This window comes from Micromys minutus (genome assembly GCF_963924665.1).
Source record: "Micromys minutus genome assembly, chromosome: 2".
NCBI lineage: Eukaryota > Metazoa > Chordata > Mammalia > Rodentia > Muridae > Micromys > Micromys minutus.
In genome coordinates this window covers 624,712-641,276 of record NC_137971.1, presented here as the reverse complement: position 1 = coordinate 641,276, position 16,565 = coordinate 624,712, and the positions used below count along the sequence as shown (strand labels likewise).

At 38.8% G+C, this 16,565-nt stretch overlaps 1 protein-coding gene across 3 annotated transcripts in view; it reads right to left on the bottom strand.

The window, feature by feature from the left end:
* Nucleotides 1–203: 203 nt before the first annotated feature.
* The window catches only part of CACUL1 (CDK2 associated cullin domain 1), a 59,303-nt gene continuing 42,941 nt past the window's right edge, over nt 204–16,565 (bottom strand). The window contains exons 6-9 of one of the 3 annotated variants that reach the window (XM_080912624.1): nt 14,615–14,704; nt 11,503–11,641; nt 6,628–6,671; nt 204–6,244 (exon numbers count right to left, since the gene is read on the bottom strand). In XM_080912624.1, the coding sequence (XP_080768750.1) occupies nt 6,204–6,244; nt 6,628–6,671; nt 11,503–11,641; nt 14,615–14,704 (314 nt within the window). In that variant the 3' untranslated portion in view covers nt 204–6,203. The remainder of the gene's footprint in view (nt 6,245–6,627; nt 6,672–11,502; nt 11,642–14,614; nt 14,705–16,565) is intronic. The other 2 variants (XM_080912625.1, XM_080912626.1) reach the window with 2 other exon arrangements.

The window sequence follows — 16,565 nt, the reverse complement described above, 5'->3', positions numbered from 1 at the left end:
TTACTCTGGCAGGAGACCTAGGTAGGGGAAACTGGTCAGTTTTATGGACTTCCTGAAGCTATTTTGAAGTTCTTTATCTTTTTATTTAGAGAGCTTCCCTGCAGGATAGAATGGTTTTGTTTTGGGGACCCTGTCCCAGTTGCTTCCCACCCCTCTAAACCCCCACCCCTGCCCAGAGACAGGGTTTCTCTGTGTAGCCCCAACTGTCCTGGAGTTTGCTATGTAGACCAGGCTGGCCCCAAACTCTGAGATCTGCATGCCTCTGCTGGGATTAAAGGCTCCAAGAAAACTTGTTTCACAACACTAACCAGCTTTTGGTCATGGTATTTCATCATAGCAATGATAACCTTAACTAAAGATACAGATAGCATTTATGTTCCTTAAGATTCAGACTTTGGTCTTCACACATACATAGCAAACTCTACGGCCCCGAATCACCTTCCAACTGCAGGTCTCTTACTTAAAAACCTCCCTCCCCACCTCTCACCATTCTTTTAATCCTAAAACTTGGGAGGCAGAAGCAGGTGGATCTCTGAGTATGAAGCCAACCTGGTTTACAAGTGAGTTCCAGGACAGCAAGGGTATATATACACAAGAGAAATTTTGTCTCAAGTAACAACAAAACAAATTTAAAAAGGGAAAAGGACATTTTTAAAAATAAAGTTTTAAAAAATATAAATTCTACCCAAAATAATTTAAAATACTTTCTTTTCTGCCTTATGTGTATATAAGCACATTTAACCAATTTGGGGCAGGATGGCTCCACACTAAGTGCATATTCCTTTTGCAGAGGACCTAGGTTTGGTTCCCAGCAAAGTCCTCAACTTGTAACTCTAGTTCAACCTTCCTAAAGCTGCCTTCCTTTAATACAGCTCATGTTATGGTGACCCCAGCTACAAAATCATTTTCATTGTTACTCCATAATTGTAATTCTGCTACTGTATGAATTGTAATTTAAGTACCTGACAGGTAGAATCTGATATGCCGTCCCTGTTAAAGGTCATTCGGCCCCAACAACCCACAGGTTGAGAACTGATACTCTAGTCCTAACTAATGTTCTTCTTCTGGCCGCTGTATGCACAAGGTACATATAAATTCATGTAGGCCACACATACATATAAATTTAAAAATGTCAAATGTACCCAAAAGTACACATATGGAACACTCCACAGAGCACAAAGGCAGATGACATGTCTACAGCACTTGTGTCTCATAAATGTCCTTAAAATAAATGTCTCGATTCCTGAAGATGGGAACATTTTTTTGTGCTGTTTTTAAATTTAATTTTTAGTCCATCTAGGCTTTCTTTGATGAATGGGGTGACAGTAATCAATCTAATTTTCTCCAACAGTTTTCAATGAACAGTTTCTTGTAGCCAGTGTAATTCTTAAAGGCCATTGTTAATGTACGCCTTCATTCCTATTTTTTACCCACTGCCCATTAACCCGCCTGTTTACACCATTATAACTGTTTTAAATTTAATAACACTTCTGAAAAATGTGATGAATCTTTTTGGTACAGCAAGTTTTTTCTATTTCTCTTCTTTCAATGGGTGTTTTCCTATTTTCATCTGTTTACACTTATTTATGAGATTTTAAATTATATTTAAAACAAGTCTTTTGGTCTTTGGACCAGACTCACATATTAATCCAAAAGGAAATGAGATGTTTACAACAGTCAAAATATTCTTATCAAATGCTTATAAGCTTCTGGGTTCCTCCACCAAGGAAATCATGTACATTGTACATGTATATCGTAAATGTGTACACTCATCCTATATATGCCCAAAGCACACTGTACACACACACAATGTATGCCTACAGTACATGTGCACACATTACACCCACAGTACATCATGTCTATACACTATACACTGTATCTTCAGTTCATGTACATACACACATACTATATCACCTACAGTACATTCATAATATATACTATATACCTATACACAAACTACAGACACCCACAGTACATGTTTAGTAGTAACCAATACAGAGGCTAAGATTGTGTGAGTTGTAGCTGCCATGCTCAGAGCACCCTGTAAGTCCATGTTACAGCAGCAAACCAGCATCAAGCCCAGGGACACCTGCACAAAACTTAAAAAACAAGTTTAATGACATCTGTACAAGATTTTTCATTTACCACGATACTTTAGAGAATATACACCCAATACAGGAGTGATTTAAAATCCACAATTTTTATAAACCTGGAGAGAACCCAGGCCAGCAGCTTTGTAAGCGCTTCAGTCATGTTCTATAAGTGGTGAAGGACAGTGCCCGATCTGTCATTTCTTATGACAAATGGGTGGGAGAATAGAGGGCAAAGCTTCATTTGCTCTGCTATGCTGGTGGGTGGCAAACGCCTTTAGCCTGCACATGATCTCCAAATTTCATAAAATCATTTGTTTAAGCCAATTTCTCAGGACTTGAATATTTAAATAATTTCTCTGGAAACCCATCGTTGTAACACTGACATAGACTAAGAAGAACCAAGAGCACTGCCAGCCAGAACACCCAGTCTTACTGGATTTAGTATGTCACAATATGTAAATCCGTAAGAACCAATACAAAGTGCACTTTTTAAAAACCACTCTTAACCCTAGAGCCATGCTGACAACCTCCCCAGGTCTAATCCCGCAGCACTCTTCTAGCAATGGAATCGAGCCTAAAATGAAGACCTTCATGGCAGAGATTGGTTCTGCACCCAGGAGGCAGACCCATCACTGGCTCTGTCTGAAAGGAGGTTTAAGGTGCCACTAGCGCAGGAGGGAGGAGGCAGTGATTGCAGCTAAGCAGCAGGGGACCGAAAAGGGAGCATTTCCTTTGGCAAAAACAAGCACCTCCTTCTAGATATTTTAAGGGTCAGAAACCAAGGGCATTTTCTATGTGGTAATGAAAGCATGAGAACCCCTATGACTTTCTCTACAAACCCCTATGACTTCTGCTTAAAGCTCTGGTAAAAAGGAACATTTTGCACAGTATTACTAAAAGCAGTAATCAACAGAGAAGGTCAATGCTTCTTTCAGATGTCAGTTAAGGGTGTCTCATCCCAACCTTGAATTTTAACATCTCCCCTAAGAGACCTACACTTGGATAAAAGCAAACAATATTCCAAACTAAAAGCTCAAGAACACACCATTAAAAAACAAACCTGATAGCTAATGCACAGGTTTTTGTTTTGCTTTTTAGTTATTTCTTATTATCTCAGATTAGTACACATTCATTGAATAATGATTCTTAGTGAAAGCTGCTTAATAAAGCTGAATCTTAGCTCAAGGGCAATTACTCTTGCATACTAACCATGGAAATAATTACTATGAGAGAAGGGAAACAGAAAAGAAAAAACAACCAAAACCCACAGCCCCAGTATGCCAACAAAATCTGGAGGGTTTCCTACTGTTTATAGGAAGAACTGGGAGGTCATTTAAACAAACACTACATGCTCCTCTCCCCATTACCTGCAGAAACCAGCCTTGCAAGCTCACCATGACTTCTCTGTGCTAATAACCTTAGATGCTGTTTGGTCTACACAGACTATATTGAGGTGAGGGGTGTGCAAACTGTTCCCGAGGAATCACTCACGTGTGCAAATTTGCAGCCAAAAGAAAGTAATTGACAAGGGAGCAGCAGCTAGACGGGTCTGAGACAGTGTCATGACCAGGAACATCCAATTCCTCGGCAGTCTCACAAACCTACACACAAACCAACTTCATTCTAACAAAAAGGGGAACGAGTGACTTGTCATGAAAGACTGAGAAATCTTAGCAATGCACTATCTTTACTAACTGCATGCAAATCAGTTTTTTCTTGCTAATCCTGCCTAAAGTATTAGGTAAGTTAGACCACTAAATTTTACTTTCTGCCCCAAGAAAGTAAATCCTGTCAGGTCAGGGTGCAGTTATGACAGCAGGTGACTAGATAACTCAAGTGTAAGGTCAACCTTTAAAGTGAGCACTGTCTCTCAACACCACTGTCTGTTTACATTTTCAAACTGTTACTTGAAGATGACTCCTGGATTTTGGGATTTTTTTTTAAAGGCCTACTTTTAGGCAAATGAAACACACTAGCCATTTAGCCAAATCAACTGTATTACAGTGACTACACAATTTGACCTTTAAGGATCTGACTGAGAAAGCAGTCCTCAGCAGGGGTAGAAAAAAACTGTATTGGTAAAAACACATGTACACATGAAAAGAAAATGCTTTCAGGAAATAAGACAGAACAGATTTTATTTCCTCGTAGTTGGAGATTAAGACTTCTGTGAAGATTTCAATTAACAAGAAGTGTCAATTTCACCTGAAGTTTTACAAACTGTAAAGCCTTGCTTATCCACCAGGACACATCCATCAGGAGCACACACACTGTCTCCACACCAGCAAAGTGGTACCAGGCTTTGACTCAGAGAATAAGAATTTCACAGACTGTCCACTGCCTATTTTGTGCTAACACAGAATGATTATGACTACTTCTCCATTCATTTACCAACACAAAAGCATCCACTTTAATGCCAATTTATTTAATATAATGCTTTTATAGGGAAGGTTCTTTTGGAGAAAAAGAAAAGAACTCTCTCCTAGGGGTCCGAGGAGGGTATAATTAAGACACTAACCTATTATGTTTCAAGAAATGTTTCAACCTTAGTATTGTCAAAAATATTATTAAAGCTGTGTTGAAGAAACCAATTCCAAATGATATTTACAACTTTGTGGTGAGCATTCCATCAGAAAAGTAAACTGGGCTTTTTGATAAAATGAAAATTTTCCCTTGACAGTAGAGCAGAAAAAGCTATACAGACCATAGGTAAGAGCCCACCTGTCCCAACTGCAGACAAGTACCTGAAACAATCAAGCTGTCAGTTCTTAACTATTCCTCCCCTGGAACACTGTTTGCTACTGGGTAATGTTCTTGTCCTCGGTGTTCCATTTCTAACTCTGCTGCCCACTGAGTTGGTAGCAGTAGCTTGGGGGCGGGGAGGCATTCTTTGAATGGTCGGCTTCACTGTCAGATGGAGCCTGGGAACACAAAATCAATGCTCACTTCACATTCAAGCAAAATTGAGAAGAAAAAATACTTTTCCCTTGCCATGTCTAGTTTTATTATTGAAAAACAACTAGATAAGCTTCAGACTTTTGTGAAGAACTAAAGAGCACTGTTGGTGTAGTGAAACAGGTAATACAGATTTAGCACAGCTGAAATGAGCCTTCAAACTACAGTACAAACTCTCCCTGTTGCATTCGAATATCAAACATGATGTTTACATGATGCAGGGTGGAGCTGACCTTTTATTAAATGCACCTATTAAAATGAGATGGACCAAGAACTATCGTCCAGAGAGAAACCCAGGGAGCAGCCCCCACTGTTGGGCAATCTCTACAGTATCACAGCCCCAAACCAGGGCTCCACCCAACTCAAGGCTGAGATCAGGTGAGGGGATAGCAGAATGGAAGCTACTCAGTAAGAGTTGGTTCCCTGGAGAGCTGGGACAGCAGGGTGAATTCTCACCAGCCTCTAGTGCTTCTGTTTTCTCAGTCAGGTTCTGCTACAAACACAAAGCCATACCAGAGGAAGCCAGCTGGAGATACCAACATCTCCAGGAAGCATTGTGAGATTAATGACAGGGTCACATAGCTGCAAAGTGCACAAAGCTCAAGGCACACAGTTGAAACAGGAGTTGATAGGAAAGTACTAGTGAAAGCAGTTAGCATTTTCCTCCACAAAACTAATTGCTAAACATAGACCAATCTGAACTTAAAACAGACTGTTTAGAGCATGGGTGAAAACACTGTATTATAATATCTGCTTGGTTTTAAAGTAAAGATATCTTGACATGAGACACCATGTTCCAAGTCCACAAATGAACAAGACGAGTGCTTTAAAAAAAAAAAAAAAAAAAGATTTTCATTCTTGTACTTCTGGAGGAAGCTGATTCAAACGTTGAGCTTCACTTTAGCAATGGCCACCCTCCAAAACACTTGCTCTGTAGATTAAAAGATTGTCCCATTTCAAAATCACCCCCCAGTCTAGCAGCAATTGTTTTTGTTAGTTCTTGTTTTTAAAAACTGAAAACCAAAGAAAGAAGTCCAGTATTCTCTCTGAGAACAGCCTTTGACAGAGCTCCTGAGTGGTGCAGGCCCCACTGTGCCTGGAACAGTTTCTGTAGCCCATGTGTCTTCTCTCCGGAGAAACATAGTTCAACAGTCACTATCTATACCCCCTGGAACTTGCACACGCTGATGGACTGTCTAAAAAAAAGTCAAAAGAAGAAAAACCATGAGACAGAGCACTCTGCACATAAGTCCATTTTCCTCCTGATCTCTATCCTCTGGTCTGTTTATTTCTAAAACTTTGAAAAAAAAAAAAAAAAAAAAACAGTTCTGAGAAGTGAAAATGAACCAATGTCACCAGGAACTGATCTTGGGGCCTTACCTTAACCCTGAGTATGATAGAGAGAATCTGGGTGGTCTCTTGGCACTTGGTAAGCCAAGGCCCGAATGACCCCCAACTCCACATGCCAAGCTGGGCCATCTAGACTATATATACCCCTGCCCACAAGATCTACATACTCATCCATAGAAGCTGGCCCACATCATGGTCCCATCAAAACAGGAAAAGCATTACCACTTACTATAAGCCAACTCATCTCCAGCTCTCTTCCGGGACTGGTCACCTCTAGGGATAAGAAAAGAGGAGGCAGTCAACAAAACTGGTTTCTTTACACACAAAACCAGCAGAAATAAACTAATGTACACGACACTACAAACAACAAATACTTAAGGCTCTAACCCAACAGTTTGTTTAAATACACTGAACATCAGTTGAGTCTTACACTGAGCATTCTTTGCTCAAGGCTGTATAGTCTGTTAAATATAGAAAGTTATTAGGTGAAGGATCATCTATTAAGACGGTTTGCACTGAGTACTAGAAACAGATGCAAACTAACATGTTTTTGAAAACTTGGGATTCTGCTAACAGTGTTCCTAGCAAACTGCATAAACTAGCAAAACTTTAAATATCAAACAGAAGTTAAAAATCTTCCTTCCTCAAGCCCCAAACTGAGACTGAGAGTCACAAATCCTATGAAAGTACTAATCAATGGTGCTTGAAGACCTTTGTGGTGGAGAACACAAGTCTTCACATATAATATACCCAGCCTAGCAGCAGTTAAGTTCTGCACTACAGTTAAGAGTAGTTGTGAATGCCCCATACGTAAGCCTCCTAGAGTCATGATTCTGGCTTACCAGACTCCAATACTGAAGCAATGAGTAGTAATGGCACCAGTTGCTTATCAATCAACCAAAGGTGCAACTCATTTCATCTTTCCTGAACCCATTTCTTAAGCTTCTTCTGACCTTTCTTCTACCCATTGTTGTTGGCTCTGCTAAATACTATCACAGACCACTTTTCCTGCTCCATATACATTCGTCTCTCTTTCCTAAGATGCAGATCATACCAGTTCTGTGGCTCTCAGATTTGTGGGCAGCTCTGATTTCTGAGAGCTGCATCTTCATCATTAAACACACAATGAACATTTACATATCTAAAATACAATGTGTGTTCAGTTCCATCCCCAAACCATCTTCAGGCTTGCTATTATTCTTGATAAGAGCAACAGTGAGCGGATATAAAGGTAGAAATAAGATAGTTCACACCTCTGATTAGAACTCATCATAGCTTTCCATTAGTTCAAAATCAATTCCAATTCATTTCCCAGTCCAGTGTCATGGCTCTGGCCTGTCTCTCCCACCTCATTTTCCTGCTGCTTTGGAGCTGGTGGTTTGCTACTCTCTTCCCAAAGCATTCACATAGCTGTCTCTTTCTCCTCCCCTTAGCTGTTATCCTCATGAAGGCCAATACCACATCACTGATAACTCCAACTCTACTTCATCCTCTAGTTCTCTTCACAGCATTCTTTTTTTTTTTTTTACTTGAAATTATTCTTTACAGAGAGCATCTAGAAAAATTTCCATTGTGTTTTCCACCAAGAACCCTGAACAGCCTAAAAAGAAGATATCCACTTCCATGACCTACCAAAGCCAGACAAGGAACTTACATGGATATAATGCTGATTAAAATCACATAAAGATGTACAACTTTATGTCTGGGACCTCTACTTCTAAACAAAGCATTCCTACTGTCTCACTGGTTTAAAAAAAAAAAAATAGAAGATGGGTAACTAACAGGCTGAAATGCAGATGTGAAAACAGTAGGCAGAACAAAGTAACTGTTGTAGAAGCCAAAGATAATACGACTTGTGAAGTTGCCCAGTTGTACACTGTCTTCTATTATGAAACAAAAACCGCCCACATTCATGGGCCACCATCTCGAGTCAAAACACAACAGTATCTTTACAAGGTTATACTGTATTACAGAAAACCAAAGACAACTCTTCTCAGAAGAAATATTTTATTTGTGAGATGTCCGCAAGGACTTAATGGTACACTCTAGCCCAGGCCCTGTGTTTTCTGTTTCTCAATAAGCTTAATCTCCGCAAGGTAATTTCTGACAGCAGACACCAACCTATTTGCTCCCCAACCAATTTAATTACTCACAAGCAAGAAAGACTATGATGCTTTTAGCTTACTATGTCTTTTCTAGTCTTCTTTGTATTTCTTTCTATACATCTAAAGATCCACTACAGAGAACAGATCTGAGGACATCTATATATATGTACAAACATTTCAAAGATTTTCACACACAATGCAGAACTTGGAACACTGGTGAATTAAAACTTAACAGATAAGCAGTAAAAGTGTTATTTGACTATTTGACAGTGTGTTCGAGTTTCTCTCCCCTTTCACATTAGTGAACATAACTTTTCTCTAAAATAATCCTAGCTAGCTAATGACTAGCAAGAACATTAGAGTGACAGGGCATAGAAGGTCCATGACACAAGGCTTTCTACAGAAGTTGAGTATGGAAGTCCTTTCTAATAGGTGGTTAAGCAAGCTTTTATAAAGAATGAGTCCTGGGATGTTAGCTTCAGCAGGGCCTATTCTGTTCAAAGAGCCCATGAGATTCATTAGGGAGTTTAATCCTCACAGTAAATGTGTTGGAGTGACCTTCCTTACTCTGTCTTATGCTGTGTCTCTGTTTTTTCCAATTGTTGATTACTATAAGGGGAGAGGGCTAAGTGCTGGCACTATTTTGGTAATGTCATTTCTATAATGGTCCCTCCCAAAACATGGAGGTCAGGCAGGTCTTCACTGCCTAAAGACAACCTAAGAGTTTTCTGGCATTGTCATACTGATGACTGGTTAAAATAAAGGACTGAAGAACAACAGGGAGCAGGGAGTGCCAAGCTACAGTGCTGGGAGACTGCCTTAGCATAAGGCGTACACTTCAAACTGTGTTAGAAGCCCCCATGCCATTACTGAAATACTGGCTAGCCAGCTAAGCCCTGCAATAGATGTGCAATAGGATGTTAACTATAAAAGTGGCTCAATTAAGTGTGATATAGACATTTAACCAATTAAGTGTAATATAAGACATTTAAATTTTACTACTTCTTGGAATGCTACCTAATTTCTTTTAAAAAGCTTTCAAGAATCCCATTATGAATAATAAAAATTCTAATTTACAGCAAAATCCAAGACAGTTCCCTGACCCTGTTGGCCTTGGCAACACAACATTACAGTGGTCCTTTTAAAGCAAAGTGGTCTGATGGTGTCCAGAGTCAGCTACTCATTTCTTCCCAACCCGAGTCTTACAAATCCATCTACACAGCAGCTCCACACCCAGCTTACCTGTTCTGATCTCCAAGATGAGGCTAGAAGATACCTCTGTATCAGTAGTCACCATTACAGTGTATGCAAAATGGCAGTATTAATCACATTTCCAATTGTATCTACCCTTGACCCAGCCAAGCTGAGATACACATCCAACAAGCACTGAATTAGGCATATTTTTGCTTCTCCACTGCAGCTCTGTTTGTCTGTGTTACCAAAAAACGACTTGTAATCTAGTTAAGTATCTTGTTAATGTAAAATATTAACGCACAGTAAAATGTCTAATAGTCTAAACTGACACCTTGTTAAATACTTGGGGGGGATAAATATAAGGGAATACTTTTTTTTCTTTTATCTATAATTTTAAAAACCACTAGAAAAAAAATCTAATAATAATGGTTACTTAATCAATTGAGGTAAACAAATACAAATAAAAATTACTGTTTATTCTTATAATATTTAAAGATGAATATGGGAAGGAGAAATTCCCAAGGTTCAGCCTCTAGCTGAGACAGTTGATGGATGCTAGAGGAGGCAAAGTCACATTTGGGATGGTGTGAGGGAGTGCTGCTGGCAAGGTGCCCACCCCCAGGAAGTAACCCTACACCCATGCACACATGGACAGCACTTACTGGACAGTTACTGAAACAAAATGAGAGAGGACATGAAGTTGGAAGGGAGATCTACTGAGAAGTATGGCAGGTAATGGGGAGATGACTATGATTAAGATGCAGCAAAGATACCCATAAAATTGTCAAAAATATAGCATTAATGGCTTCACTCTGTACATAAAATACTCTATAATTCTTCAGTTTCAAAGAGAAAAGCCATCTACTCAGATCTGAAGCACCACCCCTCTGCACTGACATTTCTGGTATCAGCTCTAAGGGAGGGACGTGAATGACTAAGAGACTTGCCAGTGCCTCTTCTTCCCCATGACAAGATGTTACCATGACCAAAAAAAAGGGCAATAAAGTCCAATCTGTGGACCAACAAGAGCACCATAACAAAACTCCCTTTTTTAACCTAAAACAGATTAAGTAAGCGACCCTAGTAAAAGCTGCTGGGGGGGGGGGGTGTCTTGTTTTTCTGGCTTTTTGTTCCCCTGAAATTCAGTCTGGCCCTAGAATAGATTAGAAGAATATTCATCTGCGTCTTTTTCACGATTTTCCTCAGTATCAGGTATTTGATACCAGAAGATAGGTAAGATAGCTAAATGTAAAAAATAGGAAAATACAAGTTACTAGAGTGTGTCCTTGAAACACTGATTTCCTGACTTTAATATTAATTCACCTTAATTTAAATATTAAAACAAAAAGAAAAAGAAAACTGCACTTTTCCAGGTTTTTCTGGGGTATGTACATTATAAGGAATTACAAAACATTTTAGAAAAATAAAACATATACACCAAAAACAAGAGAAGCAAAATTTCTGAGCATTTATAAAGAGATATTCTACTTTTAAAAGACATTTGGATTTAGAGAAAGCATGAAAGATAGTATAGTGGGAAAGTGCATAGTAATTAATTGTAATGTTTCAGTTAATGGTTTTTGTTGTACTTAGGATTAATGTGAGAAACTCTAAGCAGAAAGAGCCTTGCCCATCTAACTGCCCATTCTTGAAATGCACACAGAAGCTAGCAGCTTTCACCACAATAAGGAGCCTGCAGCCTCAGCTCTCACCAACTCCTCTGCCCAAGATGCTCAGCAACATGCCAGGCCAGGCCAGAAACCTAGAGAAACGGGATATTGTCACCAAGGAAAAAGACAACTTGCCTGGTAAAACCGTTCTGTATAAGTTCTCTTTGAAGCTTTTGATCTTGGGCAGCATACTCAGAAAGTTCAGATTCCACAGCTGGGGGCAGAATGTTTGGAATAAACTTAGAAAACAATGTCGGAGCCATCTGAACCCATTCTGTCAAGGAAAACAAATGATTCATCAAGGAAATGATAATTTAAATAAAACAAACAAGTTTCTTATTTAAATAACAAAAAAGTAGACCAAATTATAAAATCTAGTGTAGCTCTGTTTTGATGAACATATATACAAAATTATACCTACAATTATAAAGAAAATTAACATTTTTACATTATTGATTCAAGAAAATTGAACCTGTAACTTTTTAGTAAATATTATAAAGAATTTTCTCAAGATGCATAAAAGCACAAAGGAGACGACTAGGCAACTCCACATGGAAGAGGATGTGGCGAGCAGCAGCCTGACAGCAAGTCCAGCTCTAGGAGTATGTGTGCTGTTCCAAACAACAAAGCAGTCCACACCACACTTCAGAGGGCAAGGAGGTAGAGGACCAGCGGATGCTTTGGAAATAAATCCCAGCTTAATTACAACCCCATGTGGGAGAGGGAGCAAGTAAAGCAAGTTACATGGTCATCAAGAGACCAAAAGAATAATCTATAGAAAATAAAAAAGAAGAGGTCATAGAAATATATTTTTCAACAGACATGACAAAAATGTCAGGTTCTGGGGTAAGTAAAAATGAATTATTTGAATAAAAAAAACAGAATTAAGTAGGCTTGCAAATATTAAATTCTATTATGCAAGGTAAAATACACATGCACATTGGTCCTCCACTCAGGAATAACACTAATGCAACCTTCCTGACTTGATTTTCCATGAGCACTGCTCAGCCTTTTCCAAGTGTCTCAGGTTAAGGCTTTCAAGATTCCTCTGTAAACCATGTGGCTGTTTATACTATACAACCACAAAACATGCCAATGCTCTGTAAGCCCGTAAACCCACTTGAAAAGCCACAATCTGAAATGGCTACAGTTTTGAAGCTATATAGTGGTGGGCCAATGGCAACTTAAAAAGTAGGGGGAAAAAAGGGTCCAAATGAAGAAGAGCTAAATGAAAGGACACATGCAGTGTAGTGAGTGGAGCAAGTAGCCTACACCTCCCTTGTACAGCATCATGGCAAATGTTCTCAGTGGTGTGTCTCTCTGGCATGTGGTTTTAGAAAGTCATTAGGGTGTTCTGGGTAATGATTAGCCAATCATCTGAGGCACAGAAGCCAAATCCTTCCACCAGTTGGTGTGAACTCTAATCATAAAGATAAAGAAACAAAAGTATATACTGTAGATGAAAAGCAGGGTGAGGTGGCTGAGGCTGGTTCTAGTTGAGCTTCTAAAAACTGATGAAACCGTAGTATTAATGCTAAGTCTTCCAAATTTCCAGTGGGTCAGGGCAGGAATCTAAGGTTGAAAACCTTGCAAGGTGATTCAACTGTGGCATAGAAAAGCTATCATTATCGAGGACACCTGTGACAGAAGACACTTCTACATTTAAAATTTAGCTTTGAAATATTCCAACCTTTATCTGTCTGGTGCCTAGAATTTTACTAGACCAGGAACATGATGGGTACTGCCAAGGCATGGAAATATCAAAACATGTTTAATAACATCTCTGAAAGCACCTAGGGCTGCAAAGGTTAGTCTGTGATAAAATTCACCTTTTGAAAAGAACAATTCTCACACACAGAATTTTCCTCACAAAGAGTATATACATCCTATTGCAAGAGCCCAATCTGGATAAAACAGTATTTAGATAAACAGGCCCTGAATTTTTTTTTTCTATTCACAGTGATAATAGCTTTTTTCTGCAATGTTGCTGCATGTGTAAAAGGCCATGGCTAATAAACCTGCCTCCTTAGAAAGCAGATTTTTGTCATATTGCACTAGGAAGACTTTCAAAATAAAAGAAAAATATCATTCATAACTTTGTATACAAAAATATTCATGAGGTATTTTAATAACACTATAAAAGTAAAACTCAAATATTTGAAAAACTAGGAAAAGACCAACTTACTAGAACATGTAATAAATTATTTTTGTAACTTTATATGATTATTTTATACAAATGACTTGTTACAAGTAACAAAGAATAGAGCTTAAGACCAAAGCCAAAGTTACATAAACATGAACACTCTGCATGCCACTGATCATTTTATAGTGGCCTCAGAAAGACTGTTTTTTGAATCTACTTCTTTAATACCAGTTTCACTTGGGTCTTATTTTAGCAAGCTAAATTTTATAGTGTCTTAAATTAATTACCATCAGTTATGAGTTCATTAAAATAATCATTGAATTCAAGTGGTAAGTAACTACAGATAAAAATGTTGATCATAGGTATTACTATTGATGAACACACTTCATTTACATTTTATTTCTTTGAATCTCTAGATATCAAAAAACTTCCCCTATGGATGGGCATGTTGTAAATGGCCAGATAAGGAAGACAACTACAAGGCTCTTTTGATTGCTTTGCATCTAACCATACATTTACTATGAACTAGGCACACTAAGGTCATTTTCAGGCCTTGCTTGTAAATAAAAGTACTGTTTATGTATATTCTCTTTATCAACTGTTTTAGATCCCTTGCCAGTATGTAATGGACTAGAAAATGTAATTTGAGTATGTATTCTTATGCATGTTTACAGTGTGGAATGAAGAAGAAACTGTAACAACAAAGACAAAACTTAGACCAAACATGAGATTGCTTGCTCTTGCTTTGATCTGCAACAGTCTAGTTTGCAGCATTCAGGCTGGCCTTACTATCTACACTCCTGCCTCAGCATCACAGATGATGGCACATGCAAGTGCCACCACCACACCCAGTAAATGTATCCAACCAATAATTTTGTGGCTCTCTCTCAAAGTGCGACAAAAACCAAAGCAGCTGCTTTATACTGGTAGAAAATAGTTACATGTGAATCCTAAACCAACATTCGCTCTGATTTGAGTTCTAGGATTTCTGCCACCCAATTGTCATTGAGCCTCTTGACACATGTAAAGACAACTGCCCTCTTGGATAAGGCTGTAATAAATAGAAACACAAGCCCAATCCCAACAGAAATGACAGGTGTTTACCTGGTCTGAGAGTGTACAGGCCTTTCACAATATTTGCCATAGTTGAAGGTGTGACCTGAAATGGTGTTGACTGGGCTTCTAAAAGTAAAGCTGGAATAAGAAGAAAAAACAGGTAAAAAAAAAAAAAAGAAAAGAAAAGAAAAGAAAAAAAGAAAAGAAAAAGAAAAAAGGAAAAAGAAAAAAACAAGAGATAAAAAGAAAGAAAAAATAAACACAAATGAAAAAGAATAAAAGAAAAAAAAAAAAGAAAAAAGCATGTAACACTTGCTAACAGTAAAAGTTCTATTAGTATTTCTAAGGCTGAGTGAGTAAATACCACAAGAAAAGGGCAGCACAAGACAGAGCAAGAGCTTATACACAAAAGATTACACGAGCCTTCAGCACAGCACTCAACAGACGCAGAGTCTGCACTGCTTTGCTGCAGCAGTAATAAGCAGAGCAGTGAAGAGGAGTCTAAAAGAGAACCCTTCTAAAGCAACAGCTCAGCGTGCCAGTAGGAAGAAAACGACATCTGACCCGACCCTTCTTTCTTCAAATCACCCTCATCTAAAATGCTTGCATCCCAAGTTGTGAGCATCCCTAAATGCAACAAATCTGAAATACTCTAAGTTTTGTCATGCTTGAAGAGCTACAGATTTCAGATGACTATGGTGGTACATGCCTTTAATCCTAGCCCTCAGGAGGCGGAAGTCAGCCATAACTTTATAGTAGACACCCTCCCTCTCAAAAACAAAGTAAATTATAGATTTCTGAGCATTCTAGATTTGCAGATTAGGGATGCTCAACCAATAGTAATTTTATTAACTGTATCAAAGCCTACTTTCGCAAATGCCATAGCTCCATCTTCTTCCAAAAAGCCTTCCGACACAGAAGGCCAGAGAAGATGACAATTCATCTTTACTACTTTTCTGTGGCAACAAAGTTGACCCTGACTTTTGACTGTGAACAAAGAGTCAGCTTTATTTTTAAAACAAGTAATTACTTCAATAACACTTCTAGATTGTATCATTAAAAGACTCTAATTCAACTACTGATTGGACAGAGCAAGTGCCACTACCCTAAAGCAGTTAATTTTTAATCTCTCTTAAAGATTAAAAAAGCCAAAAACCAAAAAAACTATCTTACTATACAAACCAAAGGGGAGGAGACTAAATAGTATGGTTTTATATATAAACCAGATTTGTAGTTAACTGTTTTCCTTTATCCATGTCTTTTTAAATGGAAGTATCTTCTTACTTCAAGGACTGCTAACTTCATCTTTTTTTTCCTTTTGGATATATTTTATTTACATTTCAGATGTTATCCCCTTTCCCTGCTTTCCCTCCATAAACCCCCTATCCCACCCCCCTCCCCCAGCTTCTATGAAGGAGCCCCCCTACCCACCCACCACCTTCTTTCTGCCTCTCCACCCTGACATTCCCCTAGACTAGGGTATTGAGCCTTGGCAGGACCAAGAGCTTCTATCCCCACTGATGTGTAACAAGGCCACCCTCTGCTACATATGCAGCTGAAGTCATGGGTCCGACCACTTGTACTCTTTGGATGGTGGTTTAGCTGATTGGTTGGTATTGTTGTTCTTATGGAGTTGCAAACCTCTTCAGCTCCTTCAAGCCTTTCTCTAACTCCTTCATAGGGGATCCTGTTCTCAGTTCAATGGTTGGCTGTGAACATCCACCTCTGTATATCGTGATCTGACAGAGCCTCTCAGGAGACAGCTATATCAGCTTCCTGCCAGCAAGTACTTCTTGGCATCAGCAATATTATCTGGTTTTAGAGGCTGTGTATGGGCTGGATCTCCAGGTGGGGTAGTCTCTGTCTGGCCTTTGCTTCAGTCTCTGCTTTAAACTTTGTCTAAGGATTGGTAACTTAAGACACAGGAAGTTTCATGGGATTTACTAATGAAGAAGGTCCCAGGACTGTATCAATTTAATTTAATTTAATTTTGAATGGC